The sequence below is a fragment of the Manis javanica genome, chromosome 16, assembly GCF_040802235.1.
Source record: "Manis javanica isolate MJ-LG chromosome 16, MJ_LKY, whole genome shotgun sequence".
Classification (NCBI taxonomy): Eukaryota; Metazoa; Chordata; class Mammalia; order Pholidota; family Manidae; genus Manis; species Manis javanica.
In genome coordinates, this window is record NC_133171.1 from 30,438,386 (window position 1) to 30,465,636 (window position 27,251).

General features: G+C 35.0%; 1 protein-coding gene across 1 annotated transcript in view; it reads left to right on the plus strand.

Annotated features, from left to right (window-relative positions):
• EYS (eyes shut homolog) overlaps positions 1-27,251 on the plus strand; it is a 1,533,253-nt gene that overhangs the window by 252,920 nt on the left and 1,253,082 nt on the right. The window contains 3 exon segments of the mRNA XM_073224289.1: positions 1,879-2,072; positions 2,980-3,107; positions 19,013-19,131. Coding sequence (XP_073080390.1) covers positions 1,879-2,072; positions 2,980-3,107; positions 19,013-19,131 — 441 coding nt within the window.

A 27,251-nucleotide genomic window follows, 5' to 3' on the forward strand; every position in this document is an offset into this window, starting at 1 on the left:
AAATAATATATTCTAGACAACATGAATCTATACCCATAAATAGTCATATTTCTTCTTTATTCCTAACATAGGTCCCAAATATTTCTAAGATGTCCATTCTTTGTGTTTAAGATAACCTGGAGTGTATCTATTTCATGTACCATCTTGCCCAAAGCAATAAATAGCAACTGAAACATTCTACTGTATTTTCCAACTTCTTCTGCTATAACTGTCGAATAAACATGCATCTGAATCCCTTCAAGTTAAATCAAATGTTACTTTCTGACCTGAATCATCATCTTTTCAGCCTTTCACATTTCCTCACTGCCCACCACTCATTAAGCTAATACTGTAAATGGACAAAAGAGAGTCTTTAAAAAAAATTTTGGTGGGACAACTGTATATCTACATGAAATAAGTAAATAAAATGTATAATATATAATACATATATGAAATAAACTACATCATTGTCTCACACTACACAAAAATCATTAACTCAAATCAGAGACCTCAATATGAGCTAAAATTATAAAACTTCTAGTAAAAAATAAGAGAAAATATTTATGAGTTCTGATTAGGCAAAAAGTTGTTGGATATGACACCAAAAGCATGATATTTAAAAGAAAAAAATACAAATGTGGCTTAATGAAATAAAAACATTTACAACTTGGACTTAAATCAATATTTCCTATCAAAAACTCATTAAGTGAGAAAGTGAAAAGACAAGGCAAAAACAGGAAAAAATATTTTGCGAGTCACATATACTAAAATGGAATTGTATTCAGAATATTCCAAAGAAAACGCTGTTTAAAATAAAATATTACAATTTCGGAAGTCTACATATTTGAATAGAAATTTTGTTAGGAAAGATAATAGAGGTGAATAAATAGAAGATACTCAAAATCATTTGTTTAATTGAAATGTAAATTGAAACCACAAGGAGACACTATTTCACACCCACTAAAATATCAATGATGAGACAGGCAATATCAAATGTTGGTAAGAATGGGGAGAAACAGGATATCTCACGAATTGCGGGTGTGAATGTGAAATGGCACAGCCGCTTTGCACAACGCTTTGGCACTTTCTTAAAAAGGCACGCATAAATTCACCATATACCTTAGCAATTCCATTGCTAAGAATCTGTCCCAGTGATACAAAAATGTGTTCCACCCAAATAATCGTGTGTGAATTCATTGTTTATGAAAGACAGTTGCTAAGAGAGTAGATCTTAAAAGTTCTTATCACACGAAAAAAATGTGTGGTAATGAATGTTAACGAAGCTTGTAGTGATTACCTCGATGTACATAGAATCATTATGTTGTACACCTGAAACTAATGTGTTGTATGTTAATTATACCTCGTTAAAAAAGGTTCAAAAGTGGAAACACCCCAAATGTTTACCAACTAATGAATGAATAAACAAAAAATAATACACATTGCAAATTCTTCTTTGGCAATAAAAAAGTAACAAAGTATTGATGCATGATACAACATGACAAATCCCCAAAAACTTTATGCTATGAAAAAGAAGCCAATTACAAGACCCAAAATATCATGCCATTCCGTTTAAATGAAATGTCCAGAAAAAGCAAATCTGTGTGGACAGATTAATGGCTGCCTAGGACTGGAGTTAAGAACACAGAGGGACCATAGAAGAGCTCCTCTCTGGGTAACAGGAAGGTGCTGAAACTGGATAGTGCTGTTGGTCAACTAGTTCTACACATTTGCAAAAGTTACTAAATCATAGATTTGCAGTGGATCAATTCTATGATATGTAAATTATACCATGATAAATCTGTGTTAAAAAAAGATTCCATGAACTCTAAAGACCTGTTCTGTGAATTTAGCTGCATACCTATTTCACACTTTCTTTGTTTCTGTGTGTAATCTTTTAAGGTCCATCCTGTGAGAAATCAATGGAACATTGTGTTTCTCAGTCTTGTTGGAAAGAAGGTATTTGGCAAAATAAAAGCTCTGCTTACATCTGTGAATACCCAGAAGGAGTTTTCAATCAAAGCTGTGAAACTAAAGTCAATAAGTGTTCATCAATGCCATGTCAGAATTATACTGACTGCAATGATATTCCAAATGTAAGTCTGAATCTAACATGCAAGGGAGTGGTTTTAAAATATTGTTTTACCATTACCAAACTATTTGAAAAGTACAAATAATTAAAGTTCTCATTAACATAATTTTCAAACACAGTATCAGAAAAGCTACCTTGTTTGTTTATTTTCACTTTTTCCCATTTTAAAAAGCAATCCCAATTTAAAAAATAATCTTCAATTTCATGTTTTGCTCTTCCAGAATTCTCTCTTGTGAACAATGTAAGTTTGTAAACCTTTGTTTTTAGTTATTGCTTATTGTTTTATTATTTATTGAATGTTATTACATTTTATTTTTTTAATTTAACGTTTACATAAATAACACAAAGACATAATTGAATAGTTCCCACAAATCATTATCTTTTATTTTCTAAGGATTCATATTTGAATTCATAATATAAATTCATATTCATATCTTAAAGGCTCCCTTACATGTCTGGTAGTTGGTGTGCCCTCAGCTGAATCTGTTAGGCAGAACCCTAAATATAACTTTTCCCCATGGCTTAGGGCTTCCCCACAGCATGGGTGCTGGATTCTAAGAGCAAACATCCCAAGATAATTAGAAAGACACCATATGGCCTTTTAAACCGAGCCTTGAAAGTCACAGAGCATCTCTCCACTCCGCAGCTATGCTTGCTCGCATTCGAGGGAGGGAGGGGAAGAGACTGTTGTGACTCTTCACTAGGGGAGTGTTGAAGTCACATAGATGAAGAGTTGTGAAACGGGAGACACTGTTGTGATATTTTGGGGAAAAAAAATCTTCCACAATGTTGTACAGAGAACTTCTACATGCTTATAAAAATAACCCCCACCCCACCCCAGGTATGAATCCTTTCACTGTCTTTGAAATATAAAAAAAACTTCTCTAAAAAATACATTTAATTTTTTCTAGGGTCTCATGTGCTTCTGTTCACCAATATTTATGCGCAATCTTTGTAAGAGACTTCAAACACCACACAAGACATTTCCTTGCATGAGTAATGCCTCCTGTGTGAAATATGAGAAAGATCATCATTGCAGGTATAATTAATTTCCTATTTTTTAAACGAAAATATATGAATTTTAAAGCCATGTGGAAATAATGAAACACTGTTCTAAGTTTAAATTTCATTTAATGGCATGCATATGATGTTGTATTTCAAGTTGATGTAGAAACTTTTAAATGTGTTTTTATGGGTTTAATTGTTGTGGTATTGGCTTCAAATAAACTTTTAAGAAATCCACAGGCATAATTTGGGCTTACAGTTATAAAAATGCATTTTGTTCTATAATGGAGATTTTTAGGCTACCTAAATAATATTTCAAGCTCTAGATAGAGATGAATATAAGTACCTACAGTATTGTTTCTACTATATGCATGTAATGTTAATATTATGTTTTCAGATTATAGAGTAATCACTTCTTCAATTCACTGATACTACTTTTTAGTAACTTTAGGCAAACTTTCAGGAAACAGTCCTTTGTTTAACTAAGAATTTGCTAAAAATTACCCATTTGTAGATGACAGAAGTAACCTAATTATCTGGGCCTATAATTTTAGTCCATTTTAAGAAGCTTTATAGTTACTTGCACACACCATTAAAAAGTAAAATTTGTACTCTACACTTGCTTGACTTTTATCTGACCGTTTAAAGTAAGTTCTGTTGGGCACCACTGAAGGGCAGTAAACAGCAGAAGCTTGAAAGCTGTGGTACAGGAAAGCCTTAAAAGACACTGAAAAGAAACTTAGAATATACATACATATCACAGATGTACAATGAATAGTATTTTCAAAAGAATCTAAATGCAAGATTTAAAAAATATGTTCAGCCTTTAAAATGTGACATTTTCAAAACATAATGAATAGAAACCTTTTCATTTTATCAAGATCTTGGAAGATGTAACCAATCCAATCAAATTTATGTATGCATTTGACATATTAATTTATTAATAAGTACAATTATTATCCTTTTAAAAATATGGACTTCTTACTTTATAACTTCTAGTTCCAAGTCTTATAGCACTAATATATTTGTGAATCTATTTAGAAAAGTGATCAACTTTTTAAAATATGGATGTTATTATATAAATATGGTTATATATATCATATACATTTTATTTTATTTTTATTAAGTATGATACTTTTGTTGGCACTTACTATTAGCATTATTCTGGTTGTCTAGGCTTTGTTTTAAATTTCATCATCAAGGGGAAAACTGGCATTACTGATTGTGGATTGTTATTGTTATTAATTTCGCTGATTGTCCTGTTATAACTAATAGATTTATTTTTAAATTATGGAGACTAATATGGAATGCTTTGTTAAGCATGTTTTAGATAGGATGGATGTTGTATAAAGTCAGGTTAGATTTTCGTAGAATGGGTGAAATAACGTCAGGTAGGTAAGCTAACTGTAATAACTTTGAAGTAAACTTACTCATGAAATTAATAGGAGCCACTATATGTGTTCTGGTTGTTGAGATTGCCCACATTCTTTAAGAACTTGGCATACATTACCCTCATCTTGAATCTACTTAGTGAAAAACATTGTTCCCACATTTGGTTGGAGTCCTGATTAACAGAGGGTAAAATGTAAGGCGAGTGAGAGGAGAGTAAAAACAAATTTGCTTCAACAAGGCAGAAACAACACATTGTCTAGTTTGAATATCAAGATTTGAATGAGTGAACACTTGAGCCTCAGAAATCAGAAGTGTGATAAAAATTTGAAATGCAAAAGCAGAATTTCTAATCCCTAGATTCCCAACTGCCAAGCTGACCAGTGAGAGTCAAAAGCATTTCTAACCCTAAGAGGAAGTAATAGACATATAATTAATATAAATCAATGAAGTATGAAGTTGAAATAATGACAAAAAAATAGTCCTGAAGTCTGCTTTTCTTAAGAGATTAAGGGAATGACTGGAAAGAAGAAAAATAAAAGACCTTTGACTTAAATACGGGTTAAGTGAACCATTCATTCGCACACTGCCATCTGGGAAAGCATGTGTTTCTAGATCAGTGATTCTTACAGTTTAGCTGCTTAGAATCTCCTGACGGGCTGTTTAAAACACAATCAGGTGTTCCCTGGAGTTTCTAATTCATTGACTCAGGGATGAAGGTTGCAAATGTGCGTTTCTAACAAGCTCTCCGGCGATGAGGATGCTATGGATCTGGAGACTGTGCTTTGAGAATCACTGATGAAGGTGAGCTCCGTTTACACAGCGTCAGTGCAGAGAACCCTCCCCTACCGTTCCCTTGCTGTGTCCACACGCCTCGCCGGAGCTTGTTACCCTTCTGTTCTGAATCTGAGAGAAGAATTATGGGGTTGGGAAGGAGTAAATGGAGACAGAAGAGTAAAACAGTGATAATGGTGACCAGCAGGTAGAAGGTGAAGGAGAAAGAGGTCAGGTACTTATTTCTCCCACTCCCTCATTGCCAATTCATAGGTTGGCATTAACTATGTTCACTGTATAGATTCATAGTTCATATCAAAATGTTCTGCACTCTAGCATTCATCCTCTCCCTGGTTTCTATTAACTGCATTCTTAGTTACCCCATCAGCACAAAGGGAAACAATTCCCAGTTTCTACACCCAGAATGACTAATCATACATTCTTGGTTTCCCCTAACTATTCTTACTCATAACCTTTAGTCTTTTTGGTCAACTCTTCTAAATTACTCTGAGTGAACCATCCTTTTCCTGGCAGAACCTTGATTGATTTTTCTTTTGAGTGTTAAGAGAAACTCTTTAAGTGTTCTTTTCTAAATAGTTTCTTTTATTTCATGTAATTGCTATATCTCACTAACTCCATTTTACTTTCAAATTGTTAGTGAAAGTATTGACACCCTCAACCAAAACACTGTCCAGTGATTTCAGAAAATCACGAAAGTTGCCTTCCAACTGTCTGATGACTCCAAGATATTAATTACTAGATTCCACTTGGGTCCCACCTGCTTCCATCAATGCTACTTCTGAAGCTTCACTTCTGTTACTTAGTCCTCTTAGAAATAGCATTATTATGCCAAGTGTCCATAGACACCTGAAGTGTTGAGTTTTCTAGGTGTTAAGGGAAATGCAAGTTTATAGGAACAGGTAAAAATGAACTCCTTCCTAACACTGGGTTGCTTATGGTAATTAAATACCAAATAAATTCTTGTAGCTAGTGTGTTATTCTCTTTCTTAAGGAGGTAATTTGCCTTCAGTTCTTCTCTTATCTAACCATAGAAATCTAGATCTAGTCCATATGTTCAAGTAGAGAAACTGATACTATCAGGTTAGCCAATTATTAAGTTACTAGGACCCGGTAGGACCAGGCAGAAGCATCTGGTCAGCATCCTCAAGTGCACAGTGCAGGATGGACACAGGTGGAAGGAAAGCATCTAGAGGAGACTGGCCAGTACCCAACGCCATATACAGGAGATCAAGGGACTGAGTTGCAAGTCATACAACATTAGAGAGGTTTCTGCCAAGGCAATAAGGAGAGAAAAGTATCTTTGAACAGTGTGAAATGGGGACAAGAACTCAGAGACTGAATGGATTGGCTGTCTTCCTTCTGTGGGCTCCTGAGAAGCAGAATCCTTGATCTATCCGCTCAGGAGCAGCAAGTGACCCTTAACACAGAAGGCTGAGCCCTGAGTTTCATGGCTCTCGAATATACAAGGACCCCCAAGCTAACAAGTGCAGGACCAGAAGAGCGGCCCAAAATCAAGAGTCAGCATTGGCTAGGCAATGAGGTCATTGACAGTGACCGTTGTGGTGTGCAAACACTTGCCCATTTCCACCACCGGGACGTGACCCAGAAATGGCAGAGCAGAAACCAGAGAATTCCTCCCACTTCTCACCATTATTCCTCTCTGTCTACATAAGGGAAAGAAGAGGGTTTTTTTTTTCACTTCTTTTTGTTGTTTGACCAGAGAAAATAAAATGTGGCAAGGTATATATGGAACTATTTCATCCTTTGATAATATAAATAACTATTTGGCAAGAAGTGTGCATTCCGGTGACACTGAACCTCCTGCTAGAGATTTTAAAGAAGAAAGAAACAGGCAAACCCTGCAATGACATCAAAAGAGAGTCTTGCAGTGCATAGCTGTGCTATCGCAGACCGCCTTGCAGTCATAAGGAGATTCGCAAGGAGACAAAACCAAAATACAAGGAAGTGTAGGGCTTAAAAAAGAGAACATTAAAAAGGGACAGAACCATAATCCTTCTCTGCACGAAGCCAAGACCACCTCTGAAGTAGTTGATTATCTGTGCCAATAAATCCTCTGTCAGTTTAGTCTATATGAGCTGGGTTTATGTTATTTACAACTGAAAACATTCAAAAGTTTCAAATATTCTGAAAATCTTTATAAACACTGATATGATTTGATCACATATTTTAAATGGTTAACTTTTAGTCATATTCATGGTATTGTTGTTCACCCATTATTAAGCACCTATGAAAAGCAAACAATATTCCCACAGTATAGTTGACCACATCATAGACAATACCTTTGACTTACTATGAAACTCTATCCTGCTGTAAGGTATTCAAAAGAATGGCTGTTTTAATCATTCCTGTACGTATAGAACCTCTTACCGTGTAACACATCGAATAGTTCCCAAATACTTTCTGTAATTCATTATTTAATTCGTTTATAATTAGTATTTTGGATGTTACTGAGTGAGAGGAAGGTCTTAACTCTGGATGTGAAATGAAATGTCTCATTCATCCATTCATTTAATGACTATTGAGTACCTGTTTCTCTAGAAACTTCCCTACTGTAATAGAAACTCTTTTACATCAGAAGAGAAAGAAAAACCCTGACAAAATGCCCTTCCTTCAAGAAACTTACATTCTAGTAGGTAGGTACTATGGTAAAGAATCACACTGACTCCCTTACGTAAACTGCACTACGGATATGTGATCCTATGGGAAGAAACCGGAAGAAGAGCTGGGTGGCTACTGTGACAATGTAGCCTATTGATGGTGGGAACTGGCACTGCCACCTAGGTGATATGTGATGATGGTAATTAAGGATCACAGTTGGAATATATTTCTAAGGAGAATTCACTGTGTTGCTAAAGGACTAAATATGAGTCAAATATGAGATGAAAAGAAACCAAAGGTTGTAACTCTAAGTTTGTTGACTCCATTGAAAAGTTGCAATAGAATATGATAAAGCAGAGAAATCTGTAGGAGGAGAAGCATGGTTGGGAGGGGTAGAAATCAAGAAGTCATTTTTGGACATGTTAGTGGAGACACGTGATATAGCCAAATGGAGATACTGAGGTAGGCATTCGGGTCTGTTGGTTTCCATTTTAGAGATGTCTGGGCTGCACATGTTCATTTGAAAACTAGCAGCATGGACATGGTACTTAAAGCCAGGAAACTGAATGAGATGAGCTTAGAGTGAGCCTAGGTAGGAAAGTGAGTGGTCTGTGTGCTGAGACTGTGGACACTCCTATATTTAAGCAAGTTGAAGAATTGGAATATGAAGCTAGAAAGTAGGAGTCAGTGAGTTGAGATGGAAAAAAAATAGGGGATCATCACAGAAACTAAAAAACATTTTAAGAATATTAAGATAATGCTAGACTGGCTCAAAATATGTGGCTAGATATATCTAATTAGAAGAAAGTAAAATTGATCTTTGCAATGGACAATCAGAGATAATGGTTTCCTTGAAAAGAGCAGTTTGATGGAATGGTGGGGAAAATATTGTTCAGACTTGGTTTGCAAATGAGTGGAAGGGACTAAATGGGCTCGCAGGTGTCAATGCTCTCCCAAGGCTGTGCTAATGTGGCGGTTCTCCCTGGGCCCCACGGCATTTATAGGAGTCGAACTGTGCAGGGCACTGCAGACCACAGCCCCAGCGAGGCTTTCCAGGGTCCCTGATGACCTCTCTGCTGGCGGTGCATTGTTAGTGGAGAGAAGGGCATTATGCATTGACATACAGGATCCCTATCTCCACTGTGCACTAGAATGGGAAATGTTTGTACCACAAAATGAGATAAAGGCTTTAAAAACTAACATGTACCACACTCCTAACGTTGCCATCTCACACGCATGCAAGAGTGCACACACAAGGACACAGACGCACACACTTACCTATGCTAATATTTACTGAATGCAATGACTCTAATATTTCGTGTGTGTAAAGATGATCATATTCTGAATTAGTCAGAATGAAATGAAGAGACATTAATCAGGAAATAAATGTAAATAGGAGCAGCTCATGTCTTTTCCTTATGACAGTTTTTTCCAGTCTGGAAATCAGTTGTTTAATAAGTATTTATTGAAAGTCATTTGTTTGTAAAAGACACCATATACTATTAGAAAAATATAAATGCTATGTCTTTAAAAAATCAAGAATGTTATGATACTCGTTTTTTGCTTTCTACGTCTTTTTTACCTTACTCAGGTTCTAAGATATTTCATGGAATGATAATGTTCTACTTTATTCTCTCAGCTTATTTTTTTTTCCTGATTCCTACTCACTGAGTTGCAATAACAGCTTGTACTGCTTATGTGTCAAATCAATGTATTAACATACTTTTTTTTTCTCAACTCAGTTTCAGCATTTCATTAGTCCAGGGGTAGAGTTAGGGCCATCAGTTTATGTCACAGGTAAACCTAATCAATCATGCACTGTGACTTTGAAATGGAACACTGTATCTACAGAAATGCACAGGTCAACATATTTCCTTTTGCTATAATAAAGTTATTTTCATTTTAATTTTGAAAAATGCCTTTTAAAATAGCAATCAAACATTTCGATAAGGAGTCTGTTAAGCAATGGAATGCTTCCACTGGGTCACTCAGTAACTCTCAACTAACAGGAAACCTCAATCTCCTGGAGTTAATTATCTCACAATCTGGGTTGCTACATTTTTCTTTGCTTGAAATCAATAGCTATATGTATAAGGCTAACTTTTCTTTTGAATAAATCATTCTGAAATTTAACATAGAAAATCATTGTTAAAGTGTAAATATAGTTTTATAATTTCATATGCTGATTATCAACTATATTACAATTTAAAATATCTAGGACATTGTTGATAGTTCCTCATTCAAGAAGAGCTTCTGCTACTAGCCATATAATTTTATATTTTCAAGGGTTGTTAGAGTGGACAGAAGTCATTGTCAATTCTGGTCCCCTAATTCATTTTGAGAACATATGTTCACACCAACATAACCTTTCTTCCATTTGTCCTGGACCTATTAATTTCCCTGTAATAATAAATAATAAAATATGAGGACAAAAGGTAGTACAGACCTCTGTACATAAAGGTTAACTTAACACTATGTGACCCCTAAGTCTTCTGGGGCAGAACCGCTTAAGTGAATCTTGGTCCTGTAATGCTCTTTGCAACCTCCAACACTTTTTAATATACTTCTGCTGTGCCTTGTGGATCTTATTTCAGCAGCAGCAAATTCTTCAATATCACAATCTATTCTGTATACCTTCCTTTCTTTTTCTAACTGAAACCTGAGGACCTGTATTTTTATTGGGCAGTTACCGTTCATTCTTCCACAGCCTGTGTACCGCTGGCAAGAGGTATATAAATAGCCTTGTGGCCGTATCCGAACCGTTCTGCATCCTCCTCCTGAAAGCCTATCCATTTTTAGCATATGATACCAGTAATGCCATTCTCTCTCTCTCTCTGTTTCTCCCTTCAAAGGCTCCTTTTCGAGTATCTTCTCTTCTCTCAATTCCTGCCCCTCGCCCACTAAAGGCTTTAGCATCTGGCTTATCTTTTTCTCAACCACCATTGTTGCAGTTTTTTGAAGACTTCAGTATCCCTCTTGGAAGTGCCCCCACCTTAGTTACTTAACTCCTTTGACAATTATTTAGCAATGATTTTTTTTCTTCCTCCTCCTGATTTTGGTCCATTTGACATGGGCATATGTTATAATTTACCATGACCTCTAATTGCACATCCTACAACACTTTGATTTAAATGCTTCCACTCTGATCGCTTCATGTATGTCAGGCTCATTCATGTGTCTAATACCATAATCATGCAATGTTTTTCTACAACTAACCAGCACCTCTAATTACTTGACTACATTCACTTTCCTCTGTCCATCACCCTTGGCCTTGGTCCTTGTTTCCCTTTTTAACAAGCCCACCAATACGTCCGTCTCAAACTCCTTATCTGTCTTTTTCTATGGTCTATTGACCAGCAAACACCAAACCTGTTTAATTTGGTATCCCATCAGTTAAAGCTCAGCCTACTTTCATACACGTCCAATGTGACATCACCAACTTAATATATTCCAAGTTAATGGCTGCTTTTCAGTATCTGGATAAGCATGCTTTTCTGTCTGTGTGCTCTAGACTTTGATCTCTCTGTCTCTATCTCAGCCCACTTCTTGTTCATCAGGAAATCCTGGAAGTTCTCCTATAATATAGGCTTTGGATATATCATGGATATGAACACTTTTATCATTATCAAGTTCATACCCTTGTTCAAACCACCAAAAATTCTCATCTGGAACAGTTCGGTATTCCCCCCCTCGATCTCCTTATTTTGGCTCTTCATTCAAGCATACGTAGAATAGTGAATGAAATCTCATTGAGAAAATCAGTATTTGGGCAATGATTCGAGTGAGGCAATGGAATCTGCTGCTCTCTGGGTGAAGAATCCCCACGGCAGGGGGAGCAGTCAATGCAAATTCCCTATTCAGATCATATTAATAAGGACAGGATGACTGGTCAGGAAAAAGCAAGGGATATAGTGAAGATAGAGAGGGAACCAGAGACAGGGTTATTGCAAGTATTCATTGCCACATTAAGCCCTTTGATTTTACTCTAAGTAAAATAGGGAATATTTCAGTATTGCTAACAAATTAGTGACATTATCTCATTTATATTTTGAAATGAAACTTTGGCTGTTCTGCTGAAAAGAGACTGTACAGAGGCGTAGATAGATGCAAAGAGATCTGTTAGGAGTAGTTTAGTAAATGTAATAATCTAGATTGTAGAAGACAGTTTTTTAATTTTTAATTATATCAAATTTATGTTTTCTTGATATCTTGAAAAACCATTTTAAAAACATATTTAAAATACACTAAATACTTAGGTTCACTTATTTTCTTTATTTTTGTGAATTCTCTACACTTCAGAAAGAAACAACTGTAGTAAATATCAGTCTTTCAATATTACATGAAGTATTTATCAAAATGATGGTGATGAGCTGTCATTGTTCTGTTTTGTTTAGTGTTCTGTCCCCAACAGGTCTGGCATTTCTCATTAAAATCAGTAGCATGCATTCCATAAGGCACTGAACAAAGTTTGGGATCCTCTTTCCAAGAAATAATAGAGCTAATTGTCCAATTAATATTGGTTTAATTGGGCAAATGCAACCCAACAATGGAGGGACATTTCAGGCAGTTATAATAAATCATTTTGAGGGAGGGGAGAAAGAATAAAAGCATGCTTTATTTTCTTCTAGCTTTTCCACTAAAATATTTTATTTTCATCATCTTTTTCCTTTGCTTACTTGTATCTTTTCAGGTCCTCTGTGCTTTTCTGTGTATCATTGCCCTTTTTACCATGAAAAATAATACCTTAAATGTGTTTGTTGCAATCATTTAGGTTCTTAACTCCCAATCTCACAAAAATATTTCCTGTTTCCTAATCCTTTCATTTTTTATTATAAAATAACAGTTTTGTACAAAAATACATTGGATATTCTGAGAACATGGTGCTCTGAAAGACATTTCTTTTCCCTCTGCCCATATTTAAAATGACTGACTTCTATGACTTTCTCCCTAAATTTCTTTCTGTCTTATGAAATAGTAATTTGCCCATGAAGCTCTCCCTGGCAAGCTTTGGAAAACCAGTTGGCACCAGAGCCTCCTATACACTCTTATCTGCTTCAAATATTCTGTATCTAATTCATTTTCTTTCCTCTCCCACTGAGAGATGAACCTCATGAGGGAAGGACATTTGTTCACTAAAATATGTACTGTGCCTAGCAAAATAACTATCCACAGTAGCAGCTTAAGGATGAATTAGTTAATGAATCATGATGAAGAAAGTTGAGTATCTTGGAAAATCACAAGCACACCTAACCTGTGAATGATAACATCACTAGAAATAAAAAGAACATAAAGAGGAGAAGCAATAATTAAACAAATTGTAGACTATTTCTCTTACCTGGAGAAATAACTGAATTTCTATATAAACAGACTCTCTGTTGAAGCTAAATTGATTATAAAAGACACATGGTGAAAGAACTATCAAGCTTCAAGGCAGAAAAGTCAATTTACCTACCAAGGAAAAGTAATCAGAGTGGTATCACATTGTTTATTGCAATGGTAACTTCAAGCCAGCAGGATAACATTTATGGCTTCAGAAACAGTAGAAAACATCTATAGACTACATCAAAATATTGCCTGTTCAAATCTTACACCTAACTATATTAGATAGTGAGAGAAAAATAATGTATATGCAAATAGTCAAAAAACCTATCTCCCAGGTTATCTATCTGAAGAAGATAATTGGAAAACATTCTTACTAAGTACAAAATGGACTAAATAGAACTTTCAAAGGGAGAATATGAAGAAAAAGGTGTTAAGAAAATGAAGATTAAAATGTGTGCTTTTCATCACATTTCAGAATCCAATCCAGATGAAATCAGATAGTTTGCATGTCATGTACTGAGGACGCTAGAGTGGAGGCATGTAGCTCTATGGTACGGGGTTAAAACAAAAGTTAAGTGTGCATGTGCATTACTGGTTTTAATATGATCTAGTGCACCTTCTGCTAAAAGTACTTCACTATAGTCATGACTACTTGCATTCATGCATAAAAGATAATATATGTGGAACTTGGAAATATATGTCAGTGGGAGGGAAGGACAGAAGGGGAAAGAAAGAAAAGAAAGAGAAGAGGGTCTGTGGAACCCTAAAAGGAAACCTCTCTCTCTCCAAAAAGAATTCAGCTCAAGGGTAGAAATGAACAGCAGTCTCTGTATTTATCCACAGAGCTTCTGACTGTAAAGAGCCGTGTGTAAACCAAAAGGACCTGAGCGTGTAGACCTCTACTGTGGGAATCTTCTCAGTGTATACATCTCCAGAGATATAGGGCAGTTCTCTAGCTACATTAGAGCAGAGGTTTGAGTAATAGACATTTTCAGTGAAGTCAGCAGAGCCATGGGCAGTGGAAGCTGAGAAGCAGCCTGGGCTGACAGTGATATTGGCATGAACAGCAGAAAGTTGGGCACCAACTCTGGATTGGGGTAGAACACGTTTGGAGACCTGAACCATGAAGTGTGTGTGCTGTTCTGGGCAGAGTGGCAGCTGTTGCAGTAAAACCAGCATGAAAGCTTGGTCCTGTGGCTCAGTGGCTTATGAAACAATCACAGTGCGAGGTGGAGAAGCATAAGCAGCAGCTTGGACTGGAAAGACCCCATGTGTACAAGGGGATGGCAGGTAACAAGGGGACAGCAGTTTTGAAGAGAAGCAGACAAGGCTGACCTTCACCCTGGTTTCAGATATAAATGTTAACCTGACACCTGTCTCCCTGGATACTCTCAATCAATCCCACTCTTTTTGACTCCATTTACAGAGATTTAAATGAACTGTAGTCTTCACTTTAGTGGCAGATTGTCCTTGATTCATACTGTTCCCCACTACGAATCCATGATTTTTACTCCCAAGTTTTTGGTACTTGGGGAATTTTGATAACTCATGAATTCCTTCATGATCTCTTTCTCCTTTCTCATCTCTGCTACTCTTTGTCAGCTACTTTGAGGTCTCGTCATGTAGAACTGCTTGCAGTTGCCTGAGAATAGCATGTGTCTTCTCATTTCAAGAGTAATAGCATACACAAAATACATAAATTATTTAGTCAAAATAAAAAGGAAGGAGGGAAGGAAGAAAAAACAAGGGAAGAACAAACAAAAGAAGGGAAGGAGGAAGGAAAGGAAGGAAGGAAGGAAGGAAGGAAGGAAGGAAGGAAGGAAGGAAGGAAGGAAGGAAGGAAGGAAGGAAGGAAGGAAGGAGGAAGAAATACTGAAATAGTACTAAATTAATTACATAAAATAAATTATCAAATATACAATGAGAATCAAATTTGTGAACATAGTCCCTTGTGATGGACAGTTTGGCGATGAATCGTTATCAGTTTCTTGTTTATAGTGCCCGTGGATTATTGATAGTATGGGAAATATGATAGACTAGGATGACCTCTTACATCACACGTTGTCTCCTTTTTGTAGATATTGACCGAAATATCATTGGGGAAATATGAATATAAATATCCATGTATTATATCTGATTATTTCTTCAGGATAAATTCCTAAGTGTAGGATTTTGTGTCAATGGATAAAATAGTTATTTTTATTTTCAGATATGTTTGGTGGTAATTATTTTTGTTGTAATTGTTGAGGTCTTTGTATCCAGATTCTGATTGTTTTTGATAATTAATAGGGAATTGACATATATTTTCTTAGGATCAATACTTATATATCATGAGAAACATTTCTGTAACAGAAATTTGAGTTCTTCACCCATGTAAATATATAAGCCCAGCATTTTTCAGAATTAGTTCCCACCAAATATTTTGTTCTATTGATCTATTCTTATTTTCATTCAATTTTGGCAATTAATATTTTGACATAAACTTTTTAGCATATTTTCACAGAGGAATATCTAATGTTACTAGTCTCTATTTGTCCTTTTTTTCCCTTTTGCATTTTTATTTTTGTATGTTTGTGTTCTTTCTCTGTTTCTTAATTACACATTTCAGAAGAATATCTATCTCATGATCTTTTAGATAAATGACTCTGGCTATATTAATTGTAGTACTTGTCTTTTGATGTGAAATAATAGCACTAAATTCTCATTTAAAATATAAGTATTGGGTACTGTACATGTCCTGAAAAAAAAATTTTAGGAAAAATATCACACAAGCTTACTATTTACATCTATTGTAATGTCATAGGTAATGTATACTTAGGTTATCTAGTTTACTTTAAGCTTGAATATGAATAAAGAAAATGTAGAAAACAATAAAATAAAAAGTATGGTATTTCTTAAATTGCCAAAAATTAACTACAGAAATTATTGTGCTCTGATATTTATATAGTTCAATTCTTGTACACTATTATCTTTGTCCTTATCAATTTTTGAAAATATTCTGATTCACTGTTTCAAGTGTTCATTTTTATATCTTCTATTTTCTCCCACTTTCTGCTATATGATCTGAAATAGGAATTGTACATTACTTCTGATGTTTTGGGTGAGAGTGAGGTGACTATTCTGACTTCATTATTTGTACTGAATGTATATTATTTTTATCTTCTTTTTTCCAAAAATATTTCTTCCCTGATTTTGCTCCATTTTAATTTTTGGTTGCCACTAAGTCACATCAAATTTTATGTACTATTTCTCCATATTATCTTCTACATTGTATTTCATAAAAATCCTATCTTTAACTCACTGGGCTGTAAGTTTGATTTATTTGAAGTTTTCATGTTCCTTTAGGTCATTGTCCCTCATCTTTGTCATCTTTCATCTTTACTGTTATAAAGTGAAATTTTTATTTGCAGTGTTATAATAGAATTTCTCAAAGGGTCCATTGTTCTAGGGTTAGCTTTTATTTTTTATTTGGTTTTGTTTTCTCTGGTTTAAATTCCTAAGTGATAACAGCCCTAGTTAAGCCTTCTATTTCCCTGGCTGCAGGTTGAGGTGACAGGATGTAATTTTCCTTCCAGATGGTACATGCAGGAGCTCCTCTTAGATTTCAAGCCATGAATGAGAGTGGAGACTTGGAGGCTTGATAGCCTGTGACTCAACAAGATTTTCCTCATTCTGGGTTTCTTCTACCTCTGGCTTATCCTTCCTGGGCGAAGTGTCACAAATGGTGTTTTGGAGATTCCTTCTTTGTATTCAGTGAGAGTGCCAACACGTTGGCCCAATTTTTCACGACCAGTAAACCCTGCTTTGTCTGGGAACATCGTTCTCGGAGTTCCTGCCGCCTCATCTTCGTCCAGCAGCCTGTTGATCTGATCTCATTAATGACTGAATATTAGTTCTTTTAATTAATGAATTCAATAAGTAGCCCCAAACCTCCTCTTTAGAAACCATACTCTAGAATAATATGTGTCCAAATACCACACATGTCCTTAGCTCATCTTGGGCAATTTAATTTATTCCCACTCTAAAGGAATATTGAGATATTTAACCACAATCCACCAAAAGTTTAGGATATTTTAGTGCCCTATTCTTCTTTCCCTTCCCACCCCCAATAGGAAAGGGTGGAGGTGATACCTTTCATAGCAAAGTGGTCTTTGGCATGATTTCTGTATCTCCTTAGAAAGAGAGAAATAAGGTAAACATATCTTGACAAGAGTTTCTCAGTGGAGTGGCAGAGTACAATACATTTATAGTTCAACCATCCTTAATTTTAATAAGAGCTCTACAGCTAGTGATATAACCAAAACATCTCTGAGGATGTTTCTTCATTTATAGCATAGTGGTATTAATATATATCATACAGGGTTTATAAAGATTGAACTAGAAAAAAATAAAATACTGTGAAAGTAATTAGCCTCATGGCAGCTACATAATAGGTGCTGAAAAAAATAGATGGTTATTCCTGTAACAAATGAAGGAATGACTTAATTCCACAAGGTGAAATGCAAAGCTGTGCCTGAAATAGTAAGAAAGGTAAATTACTGAAATGTTTTACTGATGCCACTTCAGTTAATCTGTGTCAACACAGATCTTGATTACTTCTGTTAAGAAATTTTCCTGCGTTCTTGTAAGAAATTTTAAATAGTATAAGGTACAAGTCACTTGATTATTAAATCAACTTGTAACAACTTAGTCTCCTTGATCTTAAAATCTCTAGTGGAGAGACACTTCGTCATTTAATTTGGTGCCCCATTCACTTTTTAACGGAACGTTTACGAAGTGTGATTTAAAGTACAGGAGTGTGTCTCCCAAAATAATGAGAATGAGGGCAAAAGAGGCGGACCGCCAGTATGTGTTCTTAGCACCTTATCGATGGCAGCTAATGAGCTGAAGTAAACTGGAATCCAGACTCGTTCAGGGCCGTCTCAGCCCGTGGATAGTGGTGCTCTGAGCTGGGAATGCCCGGGGCACTCCCTCCCCTGGCCCTACTACTGTGGCAGCCTCCACCCACATCCCCCCACCAGAACCAGTGCTGTGACTACAGCTGCCCTGTGGGCACGTGCATAGTTACCCAGGGCTTTGGGACGGGGAACTTCACGGGTTGCGGAGGCTCCTTACCTTGTGTGATGAGTAGCCGTGTCACACAGCTGGAAATATGTTTATTTGAGATGAAAGTCTTTGGAATGGATGCCTCAGCAATCAAAAACTTAATGCCAGGCACTTACATTACAATCAGAAAAGCTTATTGTCAGGCATTTATTCTATAAGATTGCTTTATTTTAAAAGTAAAAATGACAACAAACAAAACTCGGTAATTAGCCCAACTCTGGCCATACCATTATCAGCCACTGTAACACTCTACACTGCCTCGGATTCACATTGCCACCCATTAACTCCTGCTAAGACATCGATCGCATTGTAGAATGGCCCTAGTACGATAAGCATAAAGCATCTCATTGGTCATTTTTTTTTCACATTTCAATGATGGTCTCTCATTTACTCCAATAGTTTTTTAAGACCTATATTATTAAATGTCTGTTGAGACCAAATTTGATTTGACTCTTAAATTCTCAAAAGGTAATATTAAGACCATTAACTGACAATGTAGTTTTCTCTAATTTCCTCTAAACAGATAAATCTTTGCTCCTTTACTAAGAACACAGGTATGCATGGACAAATTTATGATTGACAATATAATGTAACAGTATATGTTGTATGTACTTTAAACAAAGCCTTATTATTTCTGTCAGGCTGTTAATAGCTTTTGTGAAAACACTTAAATTGCAACCTGTCTTATTTACACTGATGTATTCACAGTTGTATGCCAGGATTTACTGGAAAGAACTGTGAGAAAGTAACTGACCACTGTAGACAGCTCAGCATCAACTATCTGAATGAAGGATGGTGTTTCAATATAATTGGAAGATTTAGAGTAAGTAATTTAATACATGGCAGAGTAATTTAGCACTTCAAAATGCAACAGTTTTTAGCAGTCTGTATTTCAAATGCTTCTGTTAATCTAAGAGGAATATATCCTTACATGTATATTTAAATGTGATTTATATAAAGTTTGGTAATAGAGATTTTTAATTTACAAAAATTATCCTGAAAGGGCATTAGTAAGTGTTCTAGGCAGTGTTTTTATAATAAAGTAAGTGTTTAGCAAATTCGGGTCTGGCACTGTATTTCTTCATATATAAATATATAAAACCAGCTATTAATGCCTTAGGCTCTTAAACTAGATGGGAAATAAAATTAGCTGGCAGTAGTTAAAGTATAAAAATACGCTTTTTTTGTGAATAGTTTTCAAAATGACTTTACAAATACAGAATGTGTTTACTACACGTGGTAAGGCACAGCCTATAAATCAACATTTCCACTTTGGAGAAATTATTAGCTCCGTACTGAAGAGATTTATTTAAGAACTTTCACTCCACATCTGAAATACACTAAGCCTATTGTCAGGAGAATGGATACATTGATTATGGCATTACAAAGAGTGGATATATCATGGAATTATAAAGAGTGGTTAAAATAAGTGAACAATAGCTGTATAATAATATTTATGAATATCAAAACATAATGTTGAATTTTAAAATCTTGTGAAGAATGATATATATATATATATGGTCTAACAATGATTAATTTCTTAAAACACAACTAATCCATTTTTTCTATGATTGCATAAATATATAGAAATTATAAACACATATGAAGAAATACACACACTAACTTTAACAGAAGGTCTGCCTTCAGGGATATAGGGGAAGGGAATCAGGAAGCACGCAGAGGGGACTTCCAGTGTATTCGCACAGCTTTATTTCTTAAAAATGTTTTTAACAAACAAGGATGGTAGTCTTCTGATGTTCATTTTATTGTTTTCTCTACTTTCCTATAATACACAATATTTTAATAAAATACTTCTAAAATAATGAAAAGCCAACTTATGGAATAGACTATGGACAAATTTATATGTGTACTCTTGCAGCATATTTGCTATTCTGCTAATAAAAGAAAATATAGGATGCGAGCATAACACTTACCTAGCTGCTACAATACATTTGGCATTATAGCATTTTGTTTCTGATGATTACCTCATTTGATCTTTACAAATACCAGTACCTTTCATGGAAAAAAAAATATCTACTGAGCTTCTGAATATTTTCACACATCCACACATACTGTTAGGAATGGAGGAAGCTAGATTTAAACCTACTCTGTGTGACTCCAGGACTCATACTTTCAAGTACTACACCTATCTATTTACAATAAAGAGTATGCTGCCATTTTATTTTCCTTTAAAATTTGTTTACCTTTTACTTAATAGGAAAACTGAAATGTCTGATTGAAATGACTCTCCTACTTTGGCTTGAATTTCTTTGACTTTACACTACTTATATGTTGATTTTGGGTTTCTGTTCTGTCTCAGATAACCTCTGAGTATTTATCTCTGACTTTTATTTTTAAATTTCTCTTCGTCCACGACCACTACCACTTTTCCCTGGGAGATCTCACCTGTTCTAGTATGTCAGCAATTATCTGTATGTTATTGACTCTAAATCCAATTTATATTTATTATTTAAAGAATTTGACTGGACTTTTTATCACCTTGCAGAATCTGTGTATTTTGTGATTCTGCTTTAGTGACTTCCGTTTGACAAAATATTAGCAAGAAAGGAATGCTATTGTTCTCATTGGGTCAAAATTTGGATGATGATGAAGAATATGTACATTATTGAATGTTTCTAACATTGTAATACTTTTTCAAAAATATACCCTTACCTATTAATTAATAATCCTAGTTTGGGCTGCACTGAGTTCTGAAACAGTTTATATTCAAAGTAATTTAATTTAAAATTTAATGTATATTGACAAACATATTGTTCAGATTATATAATTGTTTTGAATGGTGGGAATTAATGTTATTTTACATGATACTTAAGGCCTATGCAATATAATAAAGAAAAAATATGTATTTAAATTATTTTAGTACAAACATAAAATACATTTTTCCAGATTATATTTAGTTTTTCTACTTTTATATTTGCATTATTAACTTTTGAATATGTCAACTCATTTCAAAAAGACTATTTGATGAGCTATGTTTTAGGAAGAGATATAAACTTCCTTCTATTTAGAGAAAACAAGTATATTTTATATACAGAAGGAAATAGAAGAGAGATGGCATAAGACAAGCAAGTAGTAATATGATATATTTAAATCTAACCATATCCAGGATCACAATAAACATAAATTTACTATTTCATTCCATCAGTAGGCAGGGATTATTAATACATAAAGCAATATTCAATCAAAAGGGACTCATTTTACATGAAAAGAAAGAGATGTTGAAAGCAAACTAAGAGGAAAGATACATTACAAAAATTAAGCGAAAGATACTATTGTAGCTTTACTTATAGATTTCAATGTAAGGAAATAGCAAAGATGAAGAATTTCATTTCATAAACATAAGTGAATGAACTAATCAAATTGAATTACACATTTACTACAGAGCTTCAAAATGCATGTAGAAGAAACTGACAGAATGAAGAAAAGAAATTAGTAAGACTACATTTGTGGTTGAGATTTGAACATTTCCCTTTCAGCAATTAGTGCAAGTAGACAGAAAATCAGTAAAGATACATGCCATTTGAATCATGTTATTAATCCATTTATCTAAATAATTACAAAATGTCACATCCAACAGCTGCAGATTATTTTTTCTCAACAGCACATGTGCCTTTTTTAGAGGCCTCTTTCATACGGGGGGCTGAGGGCCTCAGCTTGAGCCCTCTCCGTGGAGAAAGCCTTGACTGAGGCACTTTCCTCCACACTAACTTAGTGCTTTGACACTCCAAGCCTTTCTTTCTCTCCCAACCCACAAGGCCATCAAGAGTCAAGAGCCTTTTATCTGGGCTCCTTGCAAAGAGAAGATTCCTCCCATCTGGGCTGCACCCGTGTGACCCTCACTCCTAGCTTTTCCTTGGGGTCAGTGGTTGGTGCCCCTTTCCCTCCTGCTGCTGTCACTGTGGCAGGAAGTGAACGAAGGCTCACGTTACCTTCAGTTTGGCTCTTTGTCCTCACTGACCATTTTGACACTTGATTTCTTGACAAGAAATTTAAAATTACTCTCTCATAGTAGGGCATATTTGTTACTCCATGGAAAACAATGTGCATGTTATATAAGTAATTTTTAAAGAAAAAATAATTTAGGTCACAGATTTTATAGCGTATCTTCAGATAAAAATGGAAAATAAACCCACTTTTAAAATGTTCAAGCTCTCTAAAAATCCATGAAATATCATTTAAGTCCATATTAATATATTATTTTATATTTCTATATCACAGAACACAATAATATGCACATTTTGTACTTCTATACCACAGAGGAAGAGTGGGATAGCAGGACTCAGAATAAACCTATTGAATGGAAATTTAGAGCATATACATACCTATAGGTTTTCCATCTATAATCAATATTTAGAAATACCTGAAGTATAAGAAAACAAAATCATATTAAGCATGTGTAGAAAATATTCACTACATTGTTATTTATTTTAGAATTAAGTAATCAAACTGAGCAACAAGAATAGCAAAAAAAAAAATTGTAATGTATCCATAGACTAGAATACACATTCAGTTTAGGCTGTTCTTGAAGTTTGTTATGACTTTGGAAAATACTCAAATCGAAATGTAATCCATGTAAAATAGCTATACTATTGTAACTACAACTTGGTTATGTATGTATGATATTTATCTGCTTGCAAGAAAATAAGATTTTTATATTCTTTCTGAGTTGTGAGAAAGGTCACCCAGCATGGCAGAGCTGCCCCCACAGAAATCATCCACTGACCGTTCAGACATCAGGAAAGATTATGTATCAGGAGCCCAGGGTGTCCCAGACAGCAAGAAATATAGGGGAGGGAGCTACTCAGCACAAGGTGATGTGTCTTCGGGTATCATCTGTCTTCATATTCATTTGAGACTTTATTATATTTTAGTGAATATAAGATTTCCCTAGTGTATTTGAATTGACTTTATAGACAGTACAGTATCTGAGGCCTGTGATCTATGTGGTCCAGAGACTAATTAATACACACAGGGACGGAGAAGCAGGGAGCCAGAGGGAATCATGGGAATAATGGCCTTGGGAATCACAGAGAGGCTGTGTGTCAAAATCCTAACATGAGACCAAGGTTAATCAGAGTTTTGATGGCCTGTGGGGCCTAACGGGAAATAAATCAACGATTCAACAGTGTTTTACTTCTGTTTATGGGATTAGACTAAAATTCTATCTCATACCTTGGAGGTATTGTGGGTTGACCACCCCGCTAAAGTGAGTATCACAATAAAAAGAGTCAAATGAATGTTTTGGTTTCCCAGGGTATGTGAAAGCTATGTTAACATCATACTTAAGTCTATTAAGTGTGCAACAGCATTGTGTCTAAAAAAAATGCACATACCTTCATTAAAAAACACTTTAATGCTAAGAAATGTTAACCATCATCTGAGCTTTTGACAAGTCATAACCACCTATCACAGACCACAATAACAAATATAATAAAAATGAAAAAGTTTTAAATATTGTGAGAATTACAATATGTGGCATGATGACACAAAGTGAGCAAATGCTGTGGGAAAAAATGGGGCTGATAGATTTGCTCAACGCAAGGTTGCCACAAACCTTCAATTTGTTAAAAATGCAATACCTGGAAAGCATAATAAAAAGAAATATGCCTGTAATCAGAAAAAAATGATTTCTTTGAATATATACTTAATTAATGTAATACTAAGTATAGCAAATCCTATAATGATGTTAAGATTAGGAAGTTTTTATTAAATGTGACAGGTTGGACAATATTAGGGATAAAAAAACCAAAAGTATAAGTCAAAACCTTATTAATTCTAAGCCATGTTTTTCATCATGAGTTACATTTCCCTATGTTCAATTCATTTTCTTTATAATTAAGGTGGCATAGGATGGTGAACTTTTTCATTGAAATTGTGATGAGGAATTTCTAATCAACACTTTCACAATGTCAATAGCATTTTCAATATTAATAATATAAATGGCCCCCATGATAAAAAAATTGTTAGTTCCCAGTGAGAGTCAGATTTCTAATAACCGCCATATAAAAATAAATCATTGAAGAAATTAAGAGCTCATGATAAAAGAAAAAAGAAAAACACTATTCTTATTTTCATTTTTTCATTTGTAAAAATGAATAAATGACAGCCACTAAATTAAAAAATGTGATTGATGTTATGCACATTACAAAGTAAAAATACAGGCTCTGTGCAATTAAATATTATTTACTTGCTTCATAACAATGACTGAGTATTTCTTCTCCTTAGAATTTCAATGATTACTAATAAATTTAATTTAGCTTTTAGTAGATAATACATGTAGTTAGAGCCACAATTTCTGGTTTGTGTCTATCCAGTTATTTTATAATTTCCTGATGTTATGACAGAATTGTTGACTGACACGTTTTATACCATCAGATAAAAATTCATGGGAGCCTTCTACAAATCACCTTTGGTTCTCTTATTTTACATCTGGGTCAGGGATGCACATATAAGGATGTAGTTATGCTTTATATCATCTTTTTAACCCTCCTATAAGGCTTCATTGGGGAACCAAAAAAACTCCACAAAATTTAAAACTCATCTAGCTTAACTTTACCATCTGTTTTATTTCTCTTTTCTATTTCCATTCTCTAGTTAAGTCTGTTTTTTTTTTTTTACAATTATTTTCAACAAGTGTGACTTATGCAAACTCATGCTGAAAGAAGCAAAAATCAAATTAGAATTCCATGCGAGTACAATTTGCATTTGGGGTAGGATTTTATAGTTTGAAATTCTTAGTTGCAACAACAGAGAATTTAAACAGAATCTCTCTGTCTCTCTGTCTCTCTGTCTCTCTCTCTGTCTCTCTCTCTCTCTCTCTCTCACACACACACACACACACACACACATTACAATAATTTGGAATTTGAGGGCTCACATAATTAGACTTTCCACGGTCAGAGGCACAATGTGGTCATGTGATCACGTTCCTTCTGGAACACACTAAAGTAGCAAGAGGAGCCTGTCTGAAGTTCCTAGGAGAACCCAGGCATGCTCCTGCCTCAGGGCCTTTGTCTTCAAGCTGTTGATCCACATTTCTGATTTGTAAGGTTCTCCATTCTGTCTAGGTATTTTCTCAGATGTTTATCTTCTTTATGAGACTTTCCTGGACACCCAATCTAAAATGTTAAGTACTCCCTTCCGGTTCATACCTTCCATCTCCCTTTTTTGTGTTTCTTCTTAATAACATTTGCCGTCTGTCTTCCCAGATAACAATATATTTCTTCATGTATCTTTTTTATTGTCCATCAGAGTATGTTCTGTTGAAATTTAAGGGCTATGAAGGTAGATATTTTTGTTTCTCTGTATAGACTAATTTACTTCTAGAGAAGGCAAATCATGTGTAGGTGGTAGACGGACCCCATTTGGAAGAATTCTCCCATTGAGGAAGAGCATAGATGCCATAAACTGACAACAGCAGACCTCCCTCTTAGGAAGGGGGTAATCAAAGCTATCTTGACATGGAATTTGGGGAGAGGTGTAGTTGTTGAAAGGTAGAAATAATTATGTAATGTACAAACTACCCCTCAATAATGTTTTTTATGTAAAAAATTGTAAAAGTCAGTGCATCAAAGAAAGGGGCATTAGATTGTTGCGAACACTCAAAACTATTAGTTTACACACATATACAAAATGAAAATATCTAAAATTCCTTCTATCATGTGCTACTAACGGCTATATTGAACAGAAAAGCTTAAACCATTTCCTGTTGGCCCAAGAACTACCTCCTAAGCTGCCAAAGGTAACTTCTGATTTTATCTTCAATATTTTTATTATTTATCAGTCCTCAGAGACACTTTTCTTCAGGTTTAGAGACTGGGTAGGTTGTGCCCTAATTTGTGCTGAGAGACCCAGATACCTCTAGAAAAGAATAGTTAAAATCATATGCAAGAAGATTCCCTAGAGCAACTAAGTGTGATTTTTGGCCCCTAGGGGATACTTGGGAAAGTCTAGAGACCATTTTTAGGTGTTGTAAATAGGGGTTGGAACTGCTCCTGGCATTGCATTGAGTGGGCAGAGGTCAGGTTTGCTGCTGAGCATCCTACAGTGCACATGCCAGCTGTCCACAACAAATAAACATCATGTCGAAATTACCTATATTGCTAAGGTTTGCCCTAGAGGAAGTTTAGGGTGTTTGTATGTGGAAAAATAACAAAAGTTGTGCACAGTAAGATAGACTTCATGAAAATTAAAGAATCTCAAACTTAAGGAAGAGAAGCTTCTGTCTCAATCTAGTAGATTCATAACATAAAGTAGACTCCAGGTTGAGAAGGCTTTTCTAGTTTATGCGAGCTTCACATTCAAGAGTTAAGCACACAGAGTTGATTAAGTGAAATTGCCTTCCTATTATTTTCCTTCCTTTGTTGGGAATAGGCTAGATATTTTAGTTCAGAAAGAAGAATATAGTCTGCTCAGTCATAAACTCTGCTTCTCAATCCTTCTCTCCGAATTACTCAGATTAAATTTGAATTTTTTTCCTTTTGCATATGATTGGACATTTAGATTAAAGGTTTGGAGGAGTTGTGTTGAAGAGCACGAACTAGTGTGATAATAAGAAAGAGCCCTCTCTATTTTAAAGGAGGCAGGAGCAGGATTCCAATTTATTAAACAAAAAATAGCTAAAATAAGAGTCACTGAATTTCTGAAAGTAGCTTCAGAAATGCCACAGGATCAGGATCCGCTGCAATAATCTTCTGATCCAGATCTTATACCTCATAGTTATTCCTTCATTCTTCTCTTTAATTGACATGTTTCTCAATAGTTTTCTCCATGTACTTCATTAACGGGATAATTTATCCTGCCCTTGGTCAGATTTTTGGGAGGGAAGTTGACTCTTGCCTAAAATCACGTTTGAAAAAGATAGTATCTTCACAGTAGTTTTTAGCTTTTACATCCTTTTTCATGTGCATATAATTCTTTATTCTGG